Raw genomic sequence first — 27,185 nt, 5'->3', positions numbered from 1 at the left:
GGACAGAGACGCGGAGTTTCACAGGAACTCTGGAACGCCACTAACGTTCACGCGTTGCAAAGGGGGAGGCGTCCTCAGCTCACGAATCCCTCTCGGATCGCGCTTTCACGTCTGATCCTAGCCTCCCACCTTGCAACACCTCCTCGGCCTGTTCCGTCCGACCCTCGTGCTCCCTCCTCCGTGCAATGTTTGCAGACCCTCGGGTCAACAGCGCCGACGAGCAGCAGCTCTCCAGCACCGCAGCACTTATCGGGGTGACGGGGGCGCCCGCGTCTCTAGCCAGCCCCAACTCCCCCGGCACAGGAAGGCTGGGCGCGGCCCCTTACCTCTTGTAGCCAGTAATTCGTAGGGTGGCGGGGAGGGGCTCCCTGAGCGCTTCCATGAACTGGTCCCACTCTCCCTCGGGCACGATCTTGAGCTCCTGGTAGTAGTGCTCGAAGAGCTTGTTCTCCTTGACGATCTCGGGGTACCCGCCTTCCCAGCCCTGAGGAACGAAAGAGGGGTCTACCCAGGGCCGGAGGAGCCGCCCCGCGCCGTCCCGCAGGCCTCGGGGGCCGGGCGGCGGACGGGGGACCCGGCCCGCCCTCGCCCCGACTCCTACCGCCTCACGGCGCTTCCCGCCGCCCTCGGCGCCGTCCTCCGCTCCCTGCGGCCGCTGCTGGAACCGCCGGCCCCGCGCCCGCCGCCCCATGGCCCACGCGGCCGCGCACGCCGCCCGCACACAGCGCCCCGCCACCGTCGGCCGCGCGGCCTTCCGGGCTGGGGCGCGAGGACCCCGGCTCCGCGCCTGCGCCGCCCCCGGGCCTGCGGGGGCCTGCGGTAACGAAGCGCAAAGCGCCGGGCCCCGGGTTCCCGGAGAGCCGCGAGCTAGGAGGAGGGGGAGGCGCCTCCGAACCGCAGCCCCCAGGGTGCCAGTCCCGGCTCCGGCAGCTCCGCGGACAGCCCGCGGTCGCGCGTGCGCAGAGCGGCGAGGGGCGGGGAGCCGGCCGCGGGGGCGGGGCCCGTCGGGCGCGGTGCGTCGAGTCCCACCCGCCCGAGCGGGGCGCCTGCCCTCGGGGCCGCCGGGGGCGGAGGTGGGGCTCGGCGCCCGGCGTCTGCGGCCCGCGCCGGCCTCAGGTAACCGCACCTCCCGCCCCCTCGCCGCCGCCCTATAAGTTGCCCGGCGCGGACGCCGGGCCATGGGGCGCGCCCGCTGTCCCCCGCGATGGAGCCGGCCGAGGGCTCCCACCTGGACGCGCTCGCCTACCTGGAGTGCGCGCTGGGCTTGCTGGGCTCCGTGCTGCTGAAGCTGGTGCGCTCGGCCTACGGGCGCTACGCGTCTCCGCGCCCCGCCTGCCGCGTGCCGGCGCGGGCCGCCTGGGCGCTGCAGGAGCTGCCCTCGCTGGCCGTGCCGCTCTGGGTGTGCGCCCGCACGGCTGCCGAGCGCCTCCGCCACGCGCCCAACCGCGTCCTCCTGGCCATGTTCCTCGTCCACTACGCGCAACGGTAACCGCGGGCCGGCCCGCGCCCCTCCGCCCGGCTCGCCGCCTGTGCCAGCCCCGGCGCCCTCTCCCGGGGTCCCCTCCTCACTGGTCCCCGTCCCTTCCTTCCTCCGCCCGGTGCCTCCTTCCCCGACCCTCCCTGCCGCACCTCTCCGCTCGCCCTCCCGTGCTGTCTCCCTGCTGTCCCCTCCCCGGTGTCCTCTCGGGCGCCTGGACACCCCCTCTCCGTCCCTCCTGCCCTCGCCCTCTACCCCGCATCTTCCAGCTCCTTCCCCGGTGCGTGCGGACGGTTCCTTTAGCGCTGTTAGTCTGGGAGAGTGGGGGAGACGGGTAGAGAGGACTGGAAAGGGAAGAGGACTGGAAAGAAGAGAAGGGCTTTTTTTGGTTTTGGTTTTGGTTTTGCAAAACTTTGGTCGAGAAATGGGTGTGTTACACGGTAAGACTGGTCCGTGTTCTCTTCTATGAAGACGAGATTCTCTGACCCAAAAGTGAATGCAGATGACCTCAAATTATCTTAGGCGATGGTTTTTGGCTCCTTTTTGTGCTTTTTCCATTTTGGTCTCATTGTAGTGGGTGGAGCTGTTTTTATGCAGCCAAGTGTTCACCTGCAAGCTGGAAGCCTAGTTTTCTAGAACTGCATGCTTGGTGATACCCCCTTTACCATACATGGACTGCATGCACTTGAAGGCGTCACGTGCAGAGACCTTCACCCCTACATTGTGCAAGGGGTCCCAAGACGGTGGGAGTAGCTTTCCAGCCAATGACCTTAAAGACATAAAATCTGTAAGGAGATTTCCAAATGTTTTGGTAATTTAAAATGGCTGTGCCTGAAATCTTCAGGTCTCCCGGTAAGTTGGGGCTCTCTCCAGCTCTTAAGGGTTGACTTTTACACAGCTAAAACAAATGGCTGAACAAAAGTTTCAACTCAAAATTTAAAATTTTTCATTCAGGGGCACCTGGGTGTCTGGGTTGAGCGTCCAACTTCGGCTCAGGTCATGATCACGGTCCATGAGTTCGAGCCCCACATTGGGGCTGACAGCTCAGAGCCTGGAGCCTGCTTCGGATTCCGTGTCTCCCCCTCTCCCTATTCGTCACCCACTCACGATCTCTCTCTCTCTCTCTCAAAAATAAACATTTTTTTTTTTTTAATTTTCATTCAGACTTCAAACAGCTGCACAGTTTAAAAGGATGTTCTCGGCATCTGAGAGAGCTGGGTTCACTTACTCTGTAACTGGGGGCAGTTGACTTGACCTCTCTGATTTTGGGTCCCACCTCACAACACCCACTTGATAAATAGGAAAAAGGAAGCATCCGTGTGTGCCCATCTTCCGGACTATTTTCGCTTCAGGAGTCCCTGGTTCAGTGTGTTCCCTATCTGCGTTTATGCAGGTGCTTTAAACAGGCAGAGTCAAATGTTCAACAGAGGCTTTCTGAGTCCTGTGTTCCTGACTCTCCACGATTATTCCCGTAAGCAAAATTGTCGTCCAACTGTTAGTTTTCTTTTGTAACATGTTTGAGCATTATTGCAATTTGAACGTTGGTACAGTTCTCATGTCTGCCTACGTTTCTCCATAAACATGCTGGAACGTGTCCGTCCATTTTTCTAATGGCCAAAAGCAAGTTCTGGGGTCAGACTGCTATGTGGTCGGGTCAGATCCCAACCACATCACCGGGGGACATGGGATAAGTTACAAAGCTGTTCTGCACCAGGTTTCCCATCAATGAAATGGGCACAGTGATGGTGCCAGCCCGCGGGACCGGCATGCATTTAAATAAAGACAATTCCATAAAATGCCTGCACAGTGCTGGCAAATCTAAATGCTCAGTAGACAGCGACCCCGTTCCATATCACTGTGCAGATGGGCACATGTACATGTACTCCAGATATTGTTCGTGGATGCCTGCGGCCAGTCTCAAGTACCAACAAGAAGTTTCTGAAGACGTGACACTGAAAATGTGTAAAGGGAACACTTTACAGAACTTTGAAAGCCTGTGTTGAGCTTTTTAACTCAAAACATTATGTTTAATTGTTTCTGAGCTCACTGTAGTGGGAGACTGGTTGAATGCAGCGTCCCCCGGAGCCAGAGTCATCTTGAGCATGACAGAGCTTGACTAGACCATTCAGATAGGGGAGGCCACTGAGACTCAGAATTTGGGTGTTTTACCGGAGGCTACTGGACAAGAGGGTGTTGAGACTAAGCCCTGATTCCAAAAACAGTGGTTTTAAAAACGACTCCAGAGAATTTGCTAGGTCAGGCATGGGTTTTTAACTGGCTAGGCTATTTATTTTTCCTTTTTTCTTTTCTTTCTAAAGTTCATTTATTTTTGAGAGAAAGAGGCAGAGACAGAGCATGAAAAGGGGAGGGGCAGAGAGAGAAGGAGACACAGAATCCTAAGCAGGCTCCAGGCTCTGAGCTGTCAGCACAGAGCCCATATTTTCAAGTCCTACATGTTATAGTACATCTATAGCCTGTGGGTTTTGGGACATTTGTTTTCAAATAGGGAAGATCAACATTTTCCATTCTACTCAAGCAACTAATTTATTAAACGGTCATTTGACCTAAGCGAGAGCTCGGAACAGAAATGCAAACAGCATTTAGCACTTGTTGTAAAGCATCCGGCCAACCCAGCCAGCATTTGTGCAACCCCGCCATTTGCACGGGGCCCTGCCCAGGACACAGGACTGAGGAAGACCAGACACTGTGAGCTGCGGAGGCCCTATGCTGAGCTCTGAGATCACCCAGGAGTGAGGCAGGGCCCTGCCCCAGGGAAGTTTTAGCCACCTGATGGAGTGGGGAGGACCAAAGGCAGGTGCAGAGGCTTTCCCACCGTCAATGGGAAAGGGGGTGTTTGCTTACAGGAGAGGGGCAGCCCATGTGTCTTCATGCATTTATTCGGCACACGTTTCTGAAGATTGATTAACATACCTGGCACTATACTCATTACTGGGGATGTAGAGACAAGATACTTCCTTAAGGAGTGCAGGAACGCAAGACAGAAGAATCTACAGGATCTTCTTGGCGGAAGAGTCAGAGAAGGAGGGGAAGAGGGGATAGGTGTGGGAAAGAACGTCCCGGGGCCCTGAGCACTTCCCCCATGGGCAGGAAAGGACATTTGTAGGCGCATTTTTAATCCATGGCAGACAGCACAGTCCCACAGCCCTGGATGGTTACAGTGTGCACCCGAATCCCGTCTGCACTGAGCTCCCACGCCGATCACAGGGCTTCTGGGTCCTTGAGGGCTCGGGTGGTATCTTCTCACACCACCCTTGGTTTTGCTGTGCGTGGAGCGGTGCCTGGGGTCCTGCAGGCAAGCGCGCGCTGGCCATTGGCAGTGGTTCCCTGCGGGCACTCACCAAGCATCCGTGCGTCTGCAGAGTCCCTCGGTATGGCTCCCTAGACTGCCCTCGGCCCTCCTGTTCTGCTGCTCTCTCTCCTGCCAAGCAGGTTTTTTCAGTATTCACTGAGCCGAAGGCTGCCCTTGCCCATGAACTTCTGCTTCCCACGAGGCAGTGAGTTAGTGAATGAGGGAGTTGCTGGATTTATTCATTCGCTTGCCCGTTTAACCGTTGTCAGGAAGTCCCACTTGAGCACATGGCGCTGGTTACCACCGAGGCCCCAGTGACCACCTTTACCCTGAGGCAGAGGGAGAGAGCTGGATGGCCCCCGGAGGGCAGACTTTCAGATGCCCACAAGGCCCTCGTCATCCTAACACCCTCCCCCAAGGTCTGTGCCCAGCCAGATCTGTGACCTTGCAGGACCTCGATTCTGTTGTTAACCCCTGATTGTGATCCCCAAAGAATCTCCCCTACATCGACTCATCCTTTCTCCTGTTCTGTTCTGCTGGTGGCCCCTTGGGGAGAGCCAGGCCCTAGCCTCACTTTTAAATGTGGCATATGCTGGGGCGCCTGGGTGATTCAGTCGGTTAAGCATCCAGCTTTGGCTCAGGTCATGATCTTATGGTTTGTGGGTTCAAGCCCCGCATCGGGCTCTGTGCTGACAGCTCAGAGCCTGGAGCCTGCTTCAGATTCTGTGTCTCCCTCTCTCTCCCTGCCCTCCCCAGCTGGCACTCTGTCTCTCTTTCTTTCTCAAAAATAAATACACATTTAAAAAATGAGTAAATAAAAGTGGCATATGGCGTGTGTGATGTTAGAAGATGTCAGGAAACACTGGAGGTGGGGGATACACCGAACCCCTGGCCCTTGCCTTGTGGACGCAAATAATTTGAGAGAAAAAAACCTTTTATACAAAAGTATAGAATTACAGGTAGTGAAATATTCATCGTGTCTGTAACCTTGCCTTAAAAGCGCACAGAGCTTAATTAAGTATGTGGCCTTATAGGGATCTGTGCAGTTCGTTGCAAAAGAGTGTTACAGAGGGGAAAACAACAACAACAACAAAAAAAACCCAAACAGGAACTGATCCACATCTTGGAGGTGCTGTAGAATTCAGTGACGTCGAATTGTTGAGAAAAAAAAGTGGTGACAGCCTGTTATTAAAATTAACAACCATTCTCAGTTTTAAACGTCTAAAATGATTAAGTCGACCTAAATGGCTGCCAAATCACCAAAAGGGGTGTTTTATTGTACCTGGGACATGATGTCCAATTGCTTTTATTTCGAGAGTCAAATCACTTGCTGGATGAACATGCTGTTTCTCTGCAAAAATAACTACATGTTGTTATTCTAGTTTGCTGGGAAAACATTTCAGGAGATAATTCTCATAGTTCAGTTTGTGAATTACGTGGTCCCACAGCTCATATCTGGATTCGGAAACCTGAAAATCAGGGGCGCCCCGGTGGCTCCATCGGTTAAGCGTCTGACTCTTGATTTTGGCTCGGGTCATGATCTCAAGTTTTGTGGGTTCGAGACCCCCGTCGGGCTCCCGGCTGGCAGCACGGAGTCTGCTTGGGATTCTCTCTCTCTCTCCAAATGAACAAATCAATAAAACTTTAAAACTATTAAAATAGTAAATAACTATGTCCGAAAAGAAACATTTAACATTTTAGAAACCTGAAAATCGTACCTTAAAAGTTTAAAGGATCGTGATTCCAAGTTGTTGCCCAAGTGTTGACGTCTGATGGGGATGCTTTCCCTCAGGTATTTCTCCCTCCAAGCAGACCACACCTAGCACACGGGCGTGGACTTACTGACCAGTGAGTTGGGTTTCGTACGGCATCAGTCTCTCTGGCTCGTAGCCCAAGAAAACACTCCATGCAGCACAGGGCTTGAGAGGGCGAGGAGCACGGAGCTCTGGTCACCACTGTGCAGCAAGCACAGTGACACAGGCTAGCTTTGGTGACCTTTGTTCTTGTTGGTAATCCATTTCCCTTCCCAGGTGTTTACAGAATACTTTCTGTTTTCCTTAACATCTGGGAACTTGCCTGCAGACACTCTGAGTGTCTACTTGTAGTTAATTTTGCCCGATCCTCCCTGAGCTCTTCCGATGGCGATCACAGACCTTCAGCCTGGGAAGCCTCATTTCTCTCCCTCTTACTCCTCTGGTCTGTTCCAAACGTATGAGGGGCCAGGACTCGCAATCCATGCTGGTATCACATGCAAATACACCTGCGGTCGAAGTATGTGCTCCTTGTAGAAGACTTAGAATCGAAGGAAGCGATTAAAAACCACTTGAAATTGCATCACTTAAAACGCTGACAGAATTCTAGTGTATCCTTTTCCCCCGTCTGCCATTGTCTTCAGGAGGTTTGGGGTTGTCTTTTCAAAGCAGTAAGGATGTATACAGGCATAAACACACAATCTTGTTACCCCCTCCCTTTGTCAATCAGTATAATAACGGCAGTGGCCTTCTGGCTCAGTAGAAACACTTAACGAAAACGACCGTGTCATGTGCCGCGGGGTGGCCAGGCAAGGACGGCCCTGGCACCCCAGTCCTGCTTCTCGGTGTGTCCTGTGGATGCAGTAGATAGAACACCTGGGAAGGTGACATTGCCTGAGTGGGTCTGTCACCGAAGTCACCGTGCTCCTCTGAGCCCCCCGGGTCCCGATCTGTTAAATAGGGTAATAGCAACAGGTTTGAAGTGTTAAAAAAAAAAAAAAAAAAAAAGCATGTTGTATAGGATTAGGAGTTACTAGGAACATTTCACCGGGAACAGTGAGAAACACGTACATCATGCTCTGTGCCCAAGCCTGTAAACTCGCCCAAGTGGGAGACAGACAGGAGCCCCACAGAGATTCTGAAAGCTCCCTGTCCAGCCCCCTCGTCAGACGTGTCCCACAGCCCTGGTGGCCCGACAGCCACAGAGATGTGCACGTTTCCGGGGCTAAACACAACTTGATGGAAAGTAAGTACTGTTTCTTTACACGGGACAGAAAGAAAGAAAATAAATAGGATATTGTTACATGGTGGAGAACAAAGCATCAGATTCAGTCCCACACTCCGTCTGACGAGTTGGAAAACAGAATCTCTTTGTAGCTCCCTGGGACCTTACCGTTTCATATCCTTCAGCTCATTATCAGAACCGAACGTGGATTTGTGTAACACATCACCGAAATAAAGTATTTTTAAGTCTGAGCACGTCACAGTTTGTCTTGCAGATGATTTCGGTGTTCGGGGATTTTCAATTTCTGACTTCATACCTCTTCTCGAAGAGGGGTAGTGTTCATTCCCCACGGTTCCGTGCGGAAGGGTGCTTGTACGCGCCGATGAGATGTGTGAGAAGGGCTGTTGACACGCGGGCCTGTCATCACCGAGGCGGCCTGGGCTCCAGAGCACCGGCTCGCAACAAGTGCCGTGTGGCTCCAGCACACGTGTCCACCTTCCTCACTGAGCCCGGCCCGCATCTTAAAGAGATCCTACGCCTGGGGTCCACTGCAACCCTTGGTTTGCCGTTGTCCCTCTAGAGACTAGATGAAGGTTCAGGTAAAATTCATGCCCAGAAGCCCCTGCACCCACCCACCATTTTGGTTCCTAGTGGGCCCAATTCAAAGAAACCCTTTAGGGGCCCCTGGGTGGCTCAGTCGGCTAAGCGTCTGACTTTGGCTCAGGTCATGATCTCGAGGTTCATGACTTCGAGTCCTACATCGGACCCTGTGCTGACAGTGCAGAGCCTGCTTCAGATCCTCTGCTTCCCACTTCAAAAATGAATAAACATTTATTTAAAACAAAAACAAAAACAAAGGAAACCCTTTCTGACATGCTGCATGGACTTCCAAGGCAAAAGAAGTAAAGCTGAAAGGAATAGCCTAAAAGGAGAAAGACAATCCAAAAACTACCAAGATCGAGCAGAGTGGTTCGCCTGGGAAGGTGCGTTGCATTTGAAGACCTCAGGGCCAGGAGCACTTGACCCACGCTGGTGCACGGAGCCTTTCGGAAGGGGGGCGGGGGGGGAGATGTTATCTCCCCGCTTGAGGTCTGAAGGCATAGGCCGCATCGCCTGAGCCAACGTGTTCTCCTGACCTCAGTGGTTTTATGGCCAGGCCTGTGGACGTCCGGGTCACTGCTGTCCCCTCAAGGGCAGAGATAAGAGAAACAGGAGAGGTCTGTGTCGACCTTTCTGAGGCCCTATTTCCAGTCCTTGCCACTTTTCTGAAATTCACCTTCTTTGAGACTAGAGAGAAGTGAATCCTCTCCCCGGGTCCTTTACGCACGTCCTTTCTGGGCTCCCCCAGGACACTCTCTGGAGCAGATCAGTGTGACTCTCTCTCCCAATGCGTAGCTGAGGACACAGGCGTGCTGTCCCCACCTCGTGGACCAGACGGACCCCAGACCCAAGGGGCTGGCTGCCTGCAACCTGAGTCCTGGGGTGTGGAGGAAGCGAGCTTTCTGAAGAAGGCAAAGTGACGTTTCCAGAGTGTAACTCCTATTTTCATTTCGGTTGGAGGTTAAAACTGCTTTTTTGGAAAGGGCCAGATAGTACTTTTTCTAAGCTTTATGGACCAAGGGACAAAGTAAGGGATATTGAGAAAGAGATATTTCACAAGACGTATACTTGTAAAATTCACGCTCTGTTACCTTAGTGTAATTTTTGTAAGACAGGTGTGATGGGAAGCATGGAATTCTTTATTTGGTGGGGGGGAGGGGTCACATTCCCTTTTTTGGCCTCAGAGTCAGTGTGCATGCTTCCCAATACCCACAGTAAGCATTCACCCCTTACTGCTGATGGGCAATGAGACTAGCTTTGAAAATGTCTTCACGTGTGTGGGTTCTACCAAATATTAATTTCAGTCCACAAGTTTCTCACTTTATTTATTTATTTAGAGAGTGAGTGCACACGAGCAGGGGGGAGAGGGGCATAGAGAGAGGGAGGGGGAGAATCTTAAGCAGGTTCCACGCTCAGCATGGAGCCCGACACAGGACTCGATCCCATGACCATGAGATCCTGACCTGAGACAAAATCAAGAGGCGAAATCACACTTACCTGACTGAGCCACCCAGGCGCCCCGACAAGTTTCTGATTTTAATTTAACGTATTCAGATTGCTCGAAAGGCATCTCTGGAATTCTAGACTCTTCTGCCGAGGGTTGTCCTTCCGAATTCTAGATTCTTCTGCCGAGGGTTGTCCTTCCTAATTCTAGATTCTTCTGCTGAGGTTTGTCCTTCCATGCGTCATTACATCGTAGATGAGTCTCTTCCACTTGGCTGGTGGAAGCTCCTCAATTATACAGTGAAATAGGTTTTGAAATGTTCAAAACACACTGGATTTCTAAGCTCTGGTTTGAGCTGAGAAATCACATCCATTTCAAGTTTCTGTGAGAATGGAGATCTCGCTGCCGGTTTTGATTTCAACAGCACAGAAAGTAGTCTGGCATGACCTGTGGTTCAGACAACGTCCGTTTTTGCTGAAGTGACTAACATAGCATAGGTTTTGCTCAAAAGTGATATTTTGCCTTATAATTTTAGGTCGAATTCCCTGAGGAACACTATCAACTCTGCAGCAAAAAAGGCTAATTTCCAGAGCCCTTCGAAACGCAGTAACAGTGGTCGAGGGCCATTTTTCTCATAAGGAAAACGTTCAGTCTTGGCTCTGAACTGAAAATGGTGGTTAGGTCCAGGGAGGGACCATCAGATTCGCTGCTGACACTGTTAATTCAGTCACACGCAATAGATTTTGCCGGGAGGCGGGGGGGAGGCAAAGTACCTGCTGATCCAGAGGGTGGCTTTCAACACCTGACATTGGCACGGGCTGTGTAAGTCTGCCAAGTTCGTTTCCACCCCCAGCAGCTACAACACCCTAGCAGATCCCACCACGGGTTGTACCGAGTCAGTGTTTCCTCAATGGCGGAGACACTGTCACCATCAGTTGCTTCTCGAGGACCATTTAGAGCCAACTCGGCCTCGGCCCCCACCGCTCAGCGGTACGGGCGACACCCGGGACCAGGAAGACGGCTCGCTCAAACGCTGGCCTTGATTTTGGACGGTTTGCTGAACTTCACTCCTGGCGTCCAGACTCCTGGAGCAGCCGTCCTCACCGAAGGGCGATCCCACGCTGCACGCCGTTCTGCCATCTGAACGTGCTTCTTGGCCGCAGGCGGCGAGCTCGGGGCTGGCACGCGGCTCTCCTCGGCTAACCGAAGGGGCACCGGGCGGCTTCGGTGCTTGCGGCCTCATTTGCACTTCTTCTGTAAAATTGTGTCACGCGTTTCCGTTTCCAGTTCTCCGTTTTTTTCTGACCGTCGCTTTCCCGTGTGTCGGGGACAACGCGGCGGTGACCTCTTAGTCCCGTCGTGCCAACCTCTGGCGTGGTCTCCCGGAGGAGCCCAGGCGTCATTGTGAACCACACCGCTTTGCTGTCTGGAGCAGTAATAAACTTAGCCACATTCCACCGTACCTCCCGAGCACGAAGAGCCCGCTTCCCTGTCTGTGCGGGACACGTGTGCGCCGGTAAGAGAATAAGGTGTGCGGTACAGGGACACAGGCGGCACTCAGAATGCCGCCACACGGTGGTTTGCGGCGCTCCGAGCAGGGACACGGACAGGTGAGGCTTGAGACGCCGCACCACAGACCGCGTGCCCCCCCCAGCCCCTCCCCCCGTCCCCGGGTCTGCAGGCCTAGCTGGTGAGCAGCCCCAGGCAGGACCCAAGCAAGTGACCATGGCCATGTTGTGGTTTGGTCAATTTTGAGGATTGTAGACCGCGTGTAATCATCGCCACATTCAAGATACAGAATGGCTGCGTTCCCGTCAATGTCCCTGTGCCTTTCCGAAGCCATCCCCCTCCCCTGACTCCAGTTGTGCCTGTTAGAACTTCCTAAGTCTGCTTCCGTTTGTTTCCTTAAGAGATGGCTATTCAGCCTGTCGGTTTCTCCTTGGGTCAGCTTTGGTCGCCTGTGCCTTTTAAGGATTTTGTGTATGCTGTCCAGATTGTCACATTTATTGGCATAAAGTTGTAGATGACAGTTCTTTACTATCCTCTTAAGGCCCATGGGATGTGTAGTGACAGCCCCTTTCGGTGTATTACGTATTGATGTTACAGAAGGAATTCACACTCCAGTATCGCCTCCTCTTTTCTTCACAAGGGTCACTTTCTTGTTCTTACGTTTTCTCTCCCTAAACTTTCAGTAGTGTGCTGGAACAGAGGAATGTGGCCTTTGAGTTACCTGGGTTTACACTTGAGCTCTGTGACCTCGGACCGATTGCTTAACCGCTGTGAGTCCGTTCTATCTCCCTACCCTCCCCCCTCCGCCCCCACCAAGAAGGTGTAATGGTGTTTCCTGTGCGGGTGTCTCTGAGTGCTGTGAGTGAGGTGGTGAGTGCTCAGTGAATACAGCCACTGTGCTGACTGATGACATGATGGTGTCCCCACATCCCACTGCTGAGACTAGAGCAAGGGAGGATCGTGCACATTCCGAGAGCCTCTGGAAGCCTTCGGTTCTCTCTCAGCGTGTCTGTTTCCCATTCTGTATCATTAGAATCCTGAGTTTGCGCACCGTGATGAGCATTACTGGAACACGGTGAATTCTTGATTGAGGGATTCTGCTTTGAACATAGTAAATGAGGACCAGTAGTACTGACGATGACTTGTGTACAAGGAAGGAAGCAAGATGAAAAACCCAAGACTTTAAAGAGAATTGCGGAAATGATGTTCTGGACCATCGGTCTGTGTTTTATTTAAATTTGTTTCTGTTTCATGTTTCCTAAGGTCCTTGATTTTCCCGCTTCTGATCCGAGGAGGAAAGCCGATGCCCCTGTACACGTGTACGTTGGCGTTCACGTTCTGTGTCTATAACGGCTACTTGCAGAGCAGATATTTGAGTCAGTATGCGGTATATGCGGATGACTGGGTCACTGATCCCCGATTTCTAGTAGGTGAGTGTCGCCCCGGCGATGCATTCTGTCGTTCAAGTCATAACTCGGATTGTAACGTCCCGGTGGCTCCTAGATAGAAAGCCCACGCCAGTTGAGCGAGAGAAAAGTCTGTGACGGTCCATGACCTGGCGGCAGGGAGGCCGAGCGCCGGAGGGAGAGTCAGGCGGTCCCAGCAGCAGCATGTGACACAAATGCCTGGTACCATCGCCCTCTCGGCACTAAAAGCACAGATACCTGTCCCTAAAGCGAGCCTGAAAATAGCAGCGGGCAACAGGCTCCAGCAGAGAGAACAGCAGACTACGACTGTGGGGCGTGGACGCTAACTGGCCATGTCATCCAACAGAGTCGTCAAATCAAGCCTCCCACGGTTTCCTCCAAAACACGAGAAGAAGTCAGACCGGGTCGCCTTCCAACGAGGCAGGAAGAGTTTTCTGATTATACTAACTTGAATAAACTCTTAGGTTTGCGAAGTTTTCAATTTTTTACCGTCCTTATCGGTGAATGTAAATTACCGTACATTTTCAAGTCCTAATTATAACCTCGTAAGTTCTGAGCCAAAAGGAAAATAAAACAGCAGCAGTCAAAAAGATTGGCAAGCGTGTGGAAGAATACGTCCTCTCGAGGCTCTTGTGTATAAGGAGATTGCTTCTAAGTTTCAGAGCGCCCCGTGGCTCCCGGCTCCAGCCCCATGACACGGCCTTCCCCTGTCCGCTGGCCTCCGTCTGCGTGAATGTCTGATCATGGAGAGCCTCACACTGGGGCGCTGCTTTGTTGATGACGAGGCGTGTTCATGTTTCTCGATCGTATTTTTTTCTGTGAGTTGAAATTCTCGCTCATCATGCCTGGGCACCATGGCCGTGGGCATGTGCCCCCCCCCCCCCGCCAGATGAAGGATGGGCAAGAGAGTCCCCAAGGGGCTCGGCAGCTCCACAAGCCTGTGCCTCCACGAAATGCCAGACCCACGTTATGTTGTGGGTGCAGTGCCCCCAGATGCTTGCTTTCCTCACCCGCCGTTTGACTACCTGATTTCCTTCTGCCCAACCAGCAAGAGAAGGAGGAAGAATGGGCTGTGGTCGCTGTGGTCGCCCTGTGGAGAAGATCCTGTTCTCTGCCAGGAGCCACACACATGCTTCCCGCCGCCCCACGTTCCTGAAAGGGCAGAGATTAGGGTCCTTTCACACGCACAGGGACGATCCGATGGCTAAACACCTGCTCAAGATCTAAACTGAGTAAATAGCGGAGCCCGGGGTTCAACCATTTCACTGTCCTGGTGCCCCCAGAGCAGGCGGTGAGGGACAAGGGAAGGGAGGTTTTAACAAAGGGATACAGGCTTTAAACGTTTGAGTTTCTCCCGCAAATCATTTCTGTGATGAGTCGTTAGGCTACTTTTGATGAACCACGGCAAAGCAAAGAATCCTCTTGGTATGTGAATTTCAGTGTCGTTTGCAATAGCAGGGCAGACAGACCCCGTCACCTGCAGGTGTCGCCGAAGCTGGTCTAAAATTAAAGACTCCACTAAATTGTATGCAAACCTCTCAGCTTCTCTACCGTTGAACAGAAGGAATCAGAAATGAAAAAAATATATATAACGGTTGGGAAACAAACAGGGCTACTTTTTTGGTGTTATATTTATTTCATAGAGTTTATAGTTTTTGTAAGGAGATAAACATGAAATGACGTGAATATTTAGCAGCATTTATGATTCTTACCATGAAGAACTAAGCAAATAGCAATAATAGTAATATCCTAACAAAAAGTTTTTCAGAGCAGTGAAAGTGGTTAACGTAAAAGATTACATACCAAGACTTTACGATTCCTAAAAACAGTTCAATGTGTAGCTTAGATGAGCGCAAATACTAGCTTTCTTTACCAACCTGGGTGATAAAGGGAGCTTATCTCCGAGAAGAGAAATAAAGTCAAACATGGAATTGTGAGAACATAATTCTTTCTGAAACCACAAACTGCGGGACAGGTCACCTGGAGGTGACATACTGAAATGCAAGACAGGTATCGAATCGACTACAAATTTATGGATCTAGTAAGTGACTTATAATACATATTGCAAAATTTGGTATGAACTCCGTAGAAAAACCTGCCTACAATTGGTGAAATCGGAAGGAAGACATTTTCCAGAAAATTCCAGAAATGTTCTGGTCCTGGCTGTGGACCAGAATGTGTCACGTGTCCCTGTTGTAACTGACAGATGATTCCATGCCACTGGGATGACTGGGGACTCATTACTGACCAGGCTACTCCAGTTGTATGTTTCCTTGACAATGACTTGAACTCCACCAATATGCACCGTCCCACCTTCGCATTTCTCTAGTGTCAGAAAGTGATCAAACTAAGTCAAGTTATTCCTTTTCTAAAAGCTTTTTTTTTAACGTTTATTTATTTTTGAGACAGAGAGAGACAGAGCATGAACGGGGGAGGGTCAGAGAGAGGGAGACACAGAGGTGGAAACAGGCTCCAGGCTCTGAGCTGTCAGCACAGAGCCCGACACGGGGCTCAAACTCACGGACCGCGAGATCATGACCTGAGCCGAAGTCGGCTGCTTAACCGACTGAGCCACCCAGGCGCCCCAAGTTATTCCTTTTCTAAAACACTATTGGGCATTTTACCTCTTCTTGTTGGAATGAAGACACGTGATACTAATAAATCTCCTTTTTTTAAATTGTTTTTAATGTTTTTGTTTTATTTTTGAGAGACAGAGAGAGACAGCATGAGTCAGGGAGGAGCAAAGAGAGAGGGACACGCAGAATCCGAAGCAGGCTCCGGGCTCCGAGCTGTCAGCACAGAGCCTGACGTGGGGCTTGAACCCACGGACCGCGAGATCATGACCTGAGCCGAACTCAGACGCCTAACCGACTGAGCCACCCAGGCGCCCCAACAAATCTCCTTTTTAAGTGATGAACAACCTCTGAAGGCTTTTCAGAGCCAGCGAGGAAACACCCAGGACGCTACTGGATGTCCAGGGAGAGCCGTGGAGCCAGCAGCAGAGGATGCTGTGGGGAGCTGGGGGTGTGACTGGCGAGTGGGCAGGTGGGTGGCAGGCGAGGCCGTGGATGTGCAGGAACCTGTTCCAACAGGGCTATAGAGAAAGAAAAGTGGAGTGCTGGAAATGAGCTACCAGGAACCACCACCCCGGGAGCCCGTGTGCAGCTAGCCCGTCGGGGGCGGGGGCAGCATGTGTCACACGAGGAGGCCGACCACACCGCGCGTGTTTTCCACGAGGACCGAGTGAATCTTGTGGGCCGCCCCACGGATGGTGACGCTACCTCTCCCTGGAAAGGAGCCCTGTGCCGGGGTCCTAGGTCATGTCCAAGCATGCCAGCCCTTAGACGTGGGCCACGAGGTCCACGTGTTTAGGGCAGGTTTGATTACACAGTAGTGGTATTAGAAAAACAGAGCTCTTAGGGGCACCTGGGTGGCTCCGTCGGTTGAGGGTCCGACCTCGGCTCAGGTCATGATCTCGCAGTTCCTGAGTTCGAGCCCTGCGTCGGGCTCTGTGCTGACAGCTCAGAGCCTGCAGCCTGCTTCGGATTCTGTGTCTCCCTCTCTCTCTGCCCCTTCCCAACTCTTGCTCTCTCTCTGTCTCTCACAAATAAATAAATGTTAAAAAAAATTTTTTAATGGAAAACAGAACTCTATTTAGCAGACCTAACAGCAGTGCTGTATAAATTATTTTTCTAAATGAAAATCATATTAATTATAATGATTTTTATTGTCATTTGTGGCTAACGTGGTTTGCTAATAGTGAATAGAACAGACTATAGTAACACCGTTCCTTCAGGCGTGGGTTTGTGAATTTCGTAGTTTATTGATCATAATACTCTTGTGTATTTTCTTATCTTTAGGTTTCTGCTTATGGTTAATAGGCATGCTGATAAACATCCATTCCGACCATATCCTGAGGAATCTCCGGAAACCAGGGGAGACTGGATATAAAATACCGAGGGGTACGTACTGAAAAATGGAGAACTGATTCCAAGTCATTTCACACGACGCCTCGCTGTTGCAGTTTTGTCAGGATCCAATAACTAAAGCATAGCGTTGGCCGCAGGTTTTTGACATGAGTCACAAGTGTTGATGGCAATCACTGTGACCGTTGTTTTATCAGATTCTGGCTAGCTGAACGGTTATTAAGGAAAAAGGAAACTAGTCCTATCTGTGCGACAGCATAGACTAGACAACCAGTCCCCTCTCCGCAGACAATTAAAATCATTGGGTAAAGGTGTTTTTTTCATCTTTTAAAATGCATCCACGTGGTAGGATGGTAGAAAGGAAGTAATAATCATCGAGAGGGCAAAACCTGGGTGAATGTCGGAGGCCAGGGCACGTCTCGTGAGAGTCCATAGCCACCAGCGGCCCCCACGTAGGTTTGTGGCCCAAACGTGCACCTCAAGCCGTGAATGAGGACCCACGTGACCCTAGGGAGGTGGTGCCTCATGCACGTAGCCTGTACAAGCCCAGATCCCTGAGGGGACCTGCCTTTAACCCAGGCCTCAGGGAGCCCGATGGACCACATGCCACACAGTAAGGGCCACACTCAAAAGTGGCAGAACCCACGAGAACATGTGCTACCACGAGATCTTAGAGTTAATAGAAACAGATCATAAAGTGATTACCTAATTGTTTAATAACTAAGAGGGATTGAACTTATGAGAAAAGGAGTAATATACGATAGAAAGAACTAAGTAGATACAAAACAGAAAGCAAGACAGCTTCTGAAACTGAAAACGTTAAATACTCAGGAGGTAAAACTAAAATGCCAGGGGCCCGTGACCAGGACTGTCTCCACCCCCAGTCTGACTTCTGGCCCCTCTCACCTGCTCTGGTCCTCCTCACGGCCCACCTCCTGCTGTATGCCACGCTTTCTTTGTGCATCACCTTGGGGTTTAATGTTCTAGAACGGGAGGCAGGGTCTTGTCCCGGTTCACCCCGAGCGCCTAGAGCAGGGCCTGGTCTGTGATGTAGACTGAAGGGTCTGTGAACATTGAGGAGGGAATGAACGAAGGACGGAAGGAAGGAGTCTGCCCTTGAAAATTATTATTTTCTTCCACTTTGGGTCCAGGGCCCTGTACAGGTCCGTCTTCTTAAGCTGGTTCATTAATTGTTATCCTGTGTTCTCTGTGTTTACTTGGGTGTTACCAGTGTGATTCATGAACTAGTGAAGGGATTTTAAAAGGGTAGTTTTTTATATTCAGATAAATGCGTAGCTATTCATACAGGTTTATGCCACCAGAAAGTGTGGTATGAGACAGTAAAACTAGTAATGTTGGGTGTTTCATTCACTCAAATTCTCTGAGTTGTTTTTCCCGAAGTTCGATTTATGTTCTCCAGGTACGTATCCACTGCTGCCTCGTAGGTCAGTAACGTATCACGCCCCACTTGCCTGTGTGTCTTTGCAGGAGGCTTATTTGAATACGTAACAGCAGCCAACTACTTTGGGGAGGTGGTCGAGTGGTGTGGCTACGCCCTGGCCAGCTGGTCCGTTCAAGGCGGGGCCTTCGCGGCCTTTACCTTCTGTATTTTAGTCTCCCGAGCACAGCAGCACCACCAGTAAGTTCTAAAACACTCTTGGCACATTGCGTCTGTTCTCGGGCCTCATTCTAACAATTTTCAGTTCCATCTTTGAAATGTTAATGTGCATTTGAATTGCCAAAGCCTAGCGTATACCGTGGGTTAGCCGACCAAGCGCAAAACCACGCACACGTCCCAAGAATAACCTGTTCCGAGGAACCGACAGGTACACGTCAGCATCATTATTTGCTCCGCCCCTACTCTGAGCCTCCTCGAATTTTTGCCGCTGGGCCTGATAGTCAAGTGAAATGTCAGGCAGGGGACCCATGGTCTGACTGGGAACCCGCGGTTTACGGTGGAGAATGCTGACCGCCAGGGACAGGGTGCAGAGGAGTGCCGTGCTCAGGAAGCCTGACTTGGCCATGCACCCGGCTCCTTCACGCAAGTGTCCTGTGCCCTGCAGCCCCGCGGTCCCTGTCAGGCTCCCGGGCTTTGTGCACCCTCGAAATCACGTTGTTTTCCAAAGTGCAGGGCCATAACCTCTATCCAGTCCCCAGAAGGGCCTGTCACCATTTGACCAACAGGAATGCATATAAAACAGTCCGAGGCTGTTAAAGCTGACATGAACTTGAGGATCGCCTTGCCCATCCAACACATGAAGAGATGAGGCTCCGTGAATGAAGCCTCAGGCTTCTTGGAAGGGAGACATCTCGGGGGGCGCCTCGTTGGCTCAGTTGGTTGAGCATCCGACTCTTGATTTCAGGTCAGGATCCCAGGGTCATGGGATTGAGCCCCATGTCCGGCTCTGCAGAGTGTGGAGCCTGCTTGAGGTTCTCTCTCTCTTTCTCCCTCTCTCTCTCTCTCTCTCTCTCTCTCTCCCTCTCTCTCTCTCTCCCCCCCCTTTGCCCCTCTTCTCTGTTCATGCTCTCTCTCTCTCAACAAAACAAAACAAAAGATTAGAAGGGAGAGATCTCAGGCCTTCCCCTGATGCCACAGCGATGATGGAAATATGGCACAGGCACTCACCCTGGTGCCCACGTCGATCGCTCATGCCCTCCGAGCTAGACAGGGCGCTGCCCTGCTTCCCTGGCTTCATTCACCCAAAAACATTTCCTGGAGGCCTTTGATGCTGGCAGTCATCCGTAGAGATGCAATGTTGTCTTCCTTCATGGCGTTTGTCACCGCTTGGGAATGAGGAAGAAGGAAAAAGCCAACAGAAGAATAGATTGGTATCATGGCATAGTGGAAAACACACAGACTTTTTAGAGTCAGAATTCCCAGGTTTCTTTCCAGGCTCACCACGTATTTAAAGATGCAGAGGATTATTACCGGAGACACTGACGAGAATGGGCAGAACTGGACTGTCGGTTTAGCTAATATTTGTGGACATTACCCCAGAAGCATGCGAGTTGAGATCGTAGGAGCACTACCCCACGTGGCCAGGTGCTCCGTTGTGCCCCATACCGACAGCAGGGACCTGGGCCCAGGACCCGTCTTCATCCAGAGCTGCTGAGAAGGACGGGGGCAGAGAAGAGCCCCCACCGTGGAGGGCTCAGGAGGGGGACGCACTGTGAAAAGTGGCCGAAAACAGGATGATTTGCTATGATGGCTTGAGTTGTGTGTCCCCCTCCCCGAAATAGGTTGCCATCCTAACCCACGAGAGTGACCTTATTTGGCAATAGGGGTCGTCACAGATGTAATTCATTAAGGGGAGGTCACACTGGAGTAGGACTGGTGACTTTACCAGGAGGGAAGTCAGGACACGCACACAGGTCACGTGAAGACATGTGGACGGCCGTGGGAGGGTGCAGGCAGGGGATGCGCTGACACCACGGACTGAGGCTGCCAGAAGCCGGAAGCTGGAAGAGGCAGAGCTTGGGAGGGAGGACAGTCCTGCCCACCGCTCCACCTCAGACTTCTGGCCTCCGGACCTGGGAGAGAATACATTCCTGTTGCTTGAAGCCCCCCAGGGTGTGGTCCTTTGTTACAGAAGCCCCAGGAAATGGGACACCAGCCTTTCAGCCATTTAAAATCAATTGGGCCAGAACTGAAGGCAACACGAATGAGCTCTGAAGCCCTCCTTCCTCCTCTGCCGATGATGCCACACCAGATGCCTTCAGATCTCGTGCTGATGCAGAACGCGTCTTTCGTAGAAAGCATTTCGTGGAAAAATAACAGTGACCACAACAGTCAGTGGATCTTGGCCCAGCCTGATGGTCCTGTGTTGCTGGGGACCTCTCCTCCCCTCCTCCCCTCCTCCCCTCCTTGTTCCTCCTCTTCCCCCCTCCCCTTCTCCTTCCTCCTCCTCCCTTCCTCCTCCTCTTCCCTTCCTCCTCCTCTCCCTCCTTCTCTTCCTCCTCCCTCCTCCCCCCTCCTCCTATCCCTCCTCCCCACTCTGCTCCCCCTTCTCCTCCACTCCCCCTCCTCCTCCTCCCGCTCCTCCTCCTCCCGCTCCTCCTCCTCCCCTCCCTCCTCCTCCCGCTCCTCCTCCTCCCCTTCCTCCTCCTCCCGCTCCTCTTCCTCCCCTTCCTCCTCCTCCCCTTCCTCCTCCTCCCCTTCCTCCTCCTCCCCCCCTTCTCCCCCTCCTCCCCTCCCTCCTTCTCCCCTGGCAGGGGCCCGAGACCACCTTCTCATGAGCAGCATCACCTCTGGAGGAAGGTGCTATTCTTGAATGTTTGTTACATTAGACAGTAAGAAGCAAATATTGGCTAGTTTCTAATAGTAGAAGCACATGAGATAATACTGATATTTTAAGAAATTGGATCAGAGGAAGATTGAACAAAGAGCATGCCAAGTCAGTTGTAAAGATGTTTTCTCAAATGAAAACAGGAAAATCTCTCTTCAACATTTGAATAGGAAACATATAGAAACAGAAATAAATCATTTCATTTTCCAAATGAAAGTCTAGGGTACTAAAAACCCAAATGTATTCTTGGCGGAAACCTTCATGAATTGAAAGGGCTCTTTTTCATTCATTCGCTACTTACTTATATTGATGTCAGTGCAAACCCAATTTTAATTGCTGAAAAACTAATGAATTCAGCTTAGTGGCAGTATGTTCAGAAATGTTGGATTTATAAGCTGAGGACAAAATAAAAGCTATCCTTTTTTTTCCTTTAATAATCCAATGAACGCAGCTAATTAAACTAAAAGAAAACAATCCATGGGGCCCTTCTGAGCACTGTATTTGATTTCTTATAATGTTCTCAAAGCAGTATTTTACTAAACGAATTTATTTCTATAATTAGATGTGAGGGATTTAAATTCACAGATAATGTACCGATAATTAAGCTCTAGGTCGGAAACATCGGGTCAGCTGTGCCGAGTTGCTAGCAAACTGTTTTGAGGGCAAAATGTCGAGGAATTAGAAAGACGGCTGTTTTCCTACCGTTCTCGTCCCCGCCAGCCCCTAGCAGCCGTGCTCATTAGTGGAGCAACGTTCTTGGTGCCCAAGCTTCTGCCGCGTCCCGCCAAGTGTGCTAGCCTGTGTGCAGATGTTTGCTTGTTCACACCAAAGTCCTGCAAGTTGGAGGCCAGCCGTCGAGGGCAGCCTTGGAGAAGGGACTCTGTTGAAATAAAATAAAGAAATATGCAGTGTTTCCCCAGTAAGTTTTTTTTTTTTAATGTTTATTTATTTTTGAGAGAGAGAGAGAGAGAGAGAGACTGCAAATGGGAGGGACAGAGAGAGAGGGAAGCACAGAATCCAAAGCAGGCTCCAGGCTTCGAGCTGTCAGCACAGAGCCCAACTCAGGGCTTGAACCCACGAGCTGTGAGATCATGACCTGAGTCAAAGTTGGACTTTGAGCCGCCCAGGTGCCCTCATCCCATTAAATTTAATGTCACTTAGAAAAATGAAGTCAGCACGTCTTCAAGACACTATGACAGATGGCATAATGACCTAAACATATAAGGACACACCAGAATAGGTTTATGAAAGACTTCCTCTCTCACAGCTCCCATCACCAGACTTTAACAGAAGACATGACTTGTGAGTACTTGGAGGACGCTTCCTGTCTTGTCAGTGGCCTATGTCCACCAGGGGAAGACTTGTTCGAGAGGAGCCTGGGGACACTTTGGCTGTTTGTGAGCTGGAAAAACAGTCAATGCTTTAAAGAATAACTTAGTAGACGCCAAATGTGATGCAGTGGGCATCCGTTCGTCAGGGGCATCTCACTTTCTACCCTAGTTCGGGCTCAGCGAGAATAAAATCAAGACAAAAAATTCATGTTGGTGTCACCTAAGCGACACCTTCGATTCTAGGGACAGAACAACAAGGGAGAAAAAGAGTAGAAATGATGCTGCCCTCCCTTTAAAAAGACTGATACAGGGGCGCCTGGGTGGTGCAGTCAGTTAAGCGTCCGACTTCAGCCAGGTCACCATCTCGCGGTCCGTGAGTTCGAGCCCCACGTCAGGCTCTGGGCTGATGGCTCAGAGCCTGGAGCCTGTCTCCGATTCTGTGTCTCCCTCTTTCTCTGCCCCTCCCCCGTTCATGCTCTGTCTCTCTCTGTCCCAAAAATAAATAAATGTTGAAAAAAAATTTTTTTTTTAAATAAAAAGACTGATACATACGCACATCTATGTATCTTAAGATACAGTCTCCCGAGGTGGATTTAAGATCCCAGAGATGTACGCGAATGAGAGAAGCTGAATCATTTTAACAAAGTAAATTTTATTTCTATATGTTGGTTTCTGTGAGATGAATTTAACACATTTGACAAACCCGTCCTCATCGGGGGAGAAAAGTCTGACGCAGTCCGACGTCATACGGAGCTCAGCCGCTCATGCGACAATCCCGTGGGCGTGCGTGGGCCTCGCTGCCCTGGATCCCATTCCTGAAGGCTCCACCTCCCAAAGGCCCCACCCCCTAATACTGCCACAACAGACACTAGGTGTTTAACACATGTGAATTTGAGGGGGCGGGGGACATGTGCAAAGAGTGGCACAGGCCCGCAAGAACCTCTGTAACCAGAGAGCATGCGGCACCTCCTCCCGTACTTGGCGTTGCAGCCGTGAGCGTCCCACGCTGAGAGGCAGGCGCCCTTGTCTCCAGGCAGGTCACTGATGTGGAAGAGAAGGGCTGTGACCGTGGCCTCGCGACAGAAGTGACGCTTGCTCCAGAGTCCACCCACCAGCTTCCCACTCGGTGGCTTTCGGGCCGTTGAAAGCGCACCCAGCAGGCAGACACGCTGGGGCTCCCCGTTTGCAGACTGAGTGTGAAACTTACCTGAAACCAGCAGATTTTGCCGATTCCCTGGCCGCTGGCTGTTGCCACCTGTTTCTGCCCTGTAAACAAACAGTCGCTTTCCACCACGAGTTTATCTGTGGTGCTTATGGAAACTCCTTCTCTTCTGCCCATTTCTCCATCTCCTCAAGTTACTTGAAGTTTTCACTCCATCCACTTAGCCGCCACCCTCCCCAGCCAGCCAGTACCGCGGAACCAACGGGCGTCAGCCTGGCTGGTGTCATTCATATCACAACTGAAAATACCTGTTTGTTCCGAGTGCAGGGTCCCTTTGCGTCCTCCCAGCTTTGTCTGAGAGCCCCCCGGGCGCGTGGCGGGGCGCACATCTCCCCCACCCCGGTCTGGAGGCACGGTCCTCTCCTGGGGAGACTTGCTGCGGGAATCTAGTCACCACAAGTGCCAGTCCTCTGCCCCAGTCTGCATGCTCCCCGGGTCTGCAGACTTTGCCCCCACCCCCCCACCCCCGCTGCATTGATCGGCACCCTCACACGCCAGTAACCTTCGTGGCCAGCATGAATCCTGCTTTCGCGACACAGGCAGAATCAAACTGTGCACCTGAAATGCCGAACTTTTTATTACTACTTTTAAAAATCTCTGTACTCCTGCATAATGAAAAGTGACAAAATCATTTCCTTTTCTTAGTGTGTTTTTTTTTGTGTGTGTCTGATTTTAGGTGGTACCTTGAGAAATTTGAAGATTATCCAAAGTTCAGGAAAATTATAATCCCGTTTTTGTTGTAAATTTGTTGTCAGTGGATGGTCTCCGACTTGCCGCGTTTCAGTGATGTTTCTCCAGGGATCGTGTAAATGAATCGCTTTCTGTCATTTTCCTGTTCCTTCATCTGTTTCAAGATCTGCTCTAGGAATGTGTTCCTGGTAAGCGCGTAAGCTGCCTAACACCAAGCTCATGAGACTGAAATGCAGGCTGGAGTAGCGGGTTGCACACCGGCCCAAGAATCTGCAGCTCTGGGTCATTCCCGCTGACCACTTCTCAGATTTTGGAGTCTCCTCTTTTGGCTGCATACAGCTAAGTGGGCACAAGACCAGGATTACGAGCCATTTCTGACGGCCTCCGTGGACTGAAACATGTCACTGCCCCTGTACTACCCATTCCAACCATCAGTTCAAGGCCGGAGGTGATGTCGCCCCCTCCCCTGATAAAGGCAGAACTGTCTCCATGGTCCCGCTCACCCCGCTGGGTCAGCGAGGCCAGGGCGCACCCAGAGTGGTCCCAGCCCCAGGGAAACGTCCAGGCTCTCACTGGGGTGCTGCGCAGCAGAGAACTCGGGGGCAGAGAGAGGAGACACGGGGCCAGCTGAGGCCTGGACAAGAGGCCTCTGGCACCTGCGGCGTCCTGGCTCCCCGGGCGACTAGACTACAGGGCAGGGGGCTGTGTGCACTCACGTAAGGGGTAAGGCGCTCTGTCCCCCACCGAGAGGACTTCTTGGAGGCCCTGGTGGGAGCAGGGAGCCCCCTTGTGCTGATCACCACAGGCACCAGCAGTCTCTGGTTTAAGATGATTTTTCTTCCTTCCAGGTAGAACGAGCAAGTTTTAAAGCACTTTTTTCTCAGTACCCTCAGTATCCCAAAACAGTATCTTGAAACAGAATGTCTTACTCTAGATGCCCCTGAGAGGTCCGCGGAGGTAAATCATAGGAATAAAATGGACCACATACTGCCTGATATGTAAAAGATATCTCAGAAGGCTGAGAATCTGTAAAAGAAGTCTAACAGAAGGCTACTAAATCTCTGGGCCGCTCTGTGAAGCTCTGATGGGACACGTGGCGGAGGTCCCCTCCTGGCTGTGGCAGCAGTGCCTCAGTGGCCGCCGCGTCTGTGGAGCCAGAAGCTGCAGGAGCAGGGGAGGAAGGAGGAGACTGTTCACTCTGATCCGCTGACCTGCTAGGTGGGTGGCTGGGGGCGTCCAGAGCATGCGCGGCCCCAGAGCCCCCCATGGGCTCCCCGACCCCTCTCCTGGCTGACCTTCCCAGCCACGGTCTCGCCCCTCTCGAGGTTTTATGTAGGAGCCATGTTCTCGGTGTTAGTGATTTGTGGAGTCTTCGTTTGATTTCAGAATTACGCAGCCAACGTCTCCGATGGAACTATGCTTCATTGTAACTGGGGACAGAACGTTTTTGAAGAGAAATTTTGGTATTCAATGCACTTCGTTCCTTTTTCTGAGCCTTTTCCAATTACTTGAGAACATGAAGCAGTAAATATTTTGGATCTCCTCGGGAAAACTCAAAAGTCCAAGCAAGTCACGATGGATTTGGGCTGCTGTGCTCTGGAAGGCGCACGTGGCCGGGAGAAGGATGCTAGTCTGAGAGCCGGAGAAGCTCGCTGTGATGTTTTTCTCCTTTTGTGAACAGCCCGAGCGAAGGAATGCTTGGGTTGACTCAGGCTTTGATGTGTGGTTCATGCTTTCACCCGCCCGCACTGGGTGGACGATTGATAGGAACAAATCTTCCATCTTGTCTCTCCGCCCTCCCTCCATTTCCTAAAAACTGCCACTTAGCAAATTGTCATCAATTACCATGTTAATCATAACAAGGAGATTAATAAAATTACTTCAAGCCCAGTCGTTTTGTGTTCAGGGTTACTCCAGTGTCTCGGCCCGTCTTCACTCCACAAACTCACGCCGTATCGTTGTGCTGAGCCCAGACACCTGCTTCTCCTCGATGTCCCCTCCATCGTGTCAGACACGATGACGCGTCTCTGGTCCTCGGCGGAGCTGAGGGACACTCTGTAAATGCCGTGCCTGCCTGTTCAGGTAGTTCTTCGGTATCTGACGGTTTGCTCATTGTGGATGACAGTGCGTCCCCAAGCACGTTTTGTAACGAGGGTAAATGAGCACCATCGGTGTTCACGTGTTTGTCCTGCCGGCCCAGCCTCTGGGGGCATTTTGTGCATCCCTGCCATTCTCTCCGGTTGAGCTCCGGTTCTGGAGCGTCACCGTCCCACCGTCCGCAAACCTGTCACGTTCTTGTTTAGCGGTACTTGAGGCTGTTGTTTCTGCTGTCGCTTGCTTCCTATAGTAACAAGAAATTCGAGAACAATGCTGAATAATAAAGGGGATTGTCAGGATTCTTGTGCGATTTTAACAGCAGTGCCTTTCTGGGAGATTACGGTTTGGAACGTTTCTTTTATTTTCTTACTTGGTCATTGGTCTGTTTTCTACTGGAGCCAATGGAATTGTTTCTTTGCTTTAAAAAAAAATCTGCAATATTTCTCTTGAGATTTTCAAGGGGACTGCATACACATCAGAAATGAGAAAGAGGGCTTTCCGTCAGGTGCAGAGGGGGAAGGCGAACTGAGAAGAAACCCACATGGGACGCTGATCTTGTGGGCTTTCTTCATTAAATGTTCTCTGCGTGTCCTTTATGATGGTGATTTCCTCTGTGTCTCCTGACTTCCTATTTGCTTATCTTCACCGTTCTAATTTAGGGGAAATCTTTTCATCGTGCTCATAACTGCTCGGGAGGACCACCTCAGTCATCTGTTTGCCTAGCAGGTGTATTTGTAGCTTTCAAGGCTGTGTGTTATCTGCTACATGACACTTCCTAAGGTTTTACAGGGTTGTTTTTTTTTTAACACATTAAATTACTTTTGAGAGAGAGACACAGAATCTGAAGCAGGCTCCAAGTTCCGAGCTGTCAGCACAGAGCCCGAGACGGG

General features: G+C 51.4%; 2 protein-coding genes across 4 annotated transcripts in view; one reads left to right on the top strand and one right to left on the bottom strand.

The window, feature by feature from the left end:
- The window catches only part of NSUN2 (NOP2/Sun RNA methyltransferase 2), a 28,854-nt gene extending 27,930 nt beyond the window's left edge, over window positions 1-924 (bottom strand). Inside the window, exons 1-2 of one of the 3 annotated variants that reach the window (XM_023239689.2) lie at window positions 602-924; window positions 327-484 (exon numbers count right to left, since the gene is read on the bottom strand). In XM_023239689.2, the coding sequence (XP_023095457.2) occupies window positions 327-484; window positions 602-691 (248 nt within the window). In that variant the 5' untranslated portion in view covers window positions 692-924. The remainder of the gene's footprint in view (window positions 1-326; window positions 485-601) is intronic. The other 2 variants (XM_023239687.2, XM_045039044.1) reach the window with 2 other exon arrangements.
- A 213-nt stretch (window positions 925-1,137) lies between these two features.
- Window positions 1,138-26,088, top strand: SRD5A1 (steroid 5 alpha-reductase 1). Its single transcript, XM_023239691.2, has 5 exons — window positions 1,138-1,485; window positions 12,580-12,746; window positions 16,604-16,705; window positions 18,158-18,308; window positions 24,185-26,088. The coding sequence occupies exons 1-5, from the start codon at window positions 1,205-1,207 to the stop codon at window positions 24,249-24,251; spliced, it is 768 nt and encodes a 255-aa protein (XP_023095459.1). The 5' UTR covers window positions 1,138-1,204; the 3' UTR covers window positions 24,252-26,088.
- Window positions 26,089-27,185: the final 1,097 nt, after the last annotated feature.

This window comes from Felis catus, chromosome A1, assembly GCF_018350175.1.
Source record: "Felis catus isolate Fca126 chromosome A1, F.catus_Fca126_mat1.0, whole genome shotgun sequence".
Lineage (NCBI taxonomy): Eukaryota > Metazoa > Chordata > Mammalia > Carnivora > Felidae > Felis > Felis catus.
The sequence above is the reverse complement of the archived record's forward strand: the minus strand, read 5'-3'. Positions and strand labels throughout refer to the sequence as shown.

Bases quoted from the DNA above. Each gene is read 5' to 3' on its own strand.
- SRD5A1 (XM_023239691.2), top strand. From the start codon at position 1,205: ATGGAGCCGGCCGAGGGCTCCCACCTGGACGCGCTCGCCTACCTGGAG. The intron at 1,486-12,579 runs GTAACCGCGGGC...ATGTTTCCTAAG, and splicing joins CTCGTCCACTACGCGCAACG to GTCCTTGATTTTCCCGCTTC. The intron at 12,747-16,603 runs GTGAGTGTCGCC...TCTTATCTTTAG, and splicing joins TGATCCCCGATTTCTAGTAG to GTTTCTGCTTATGGTTAATA.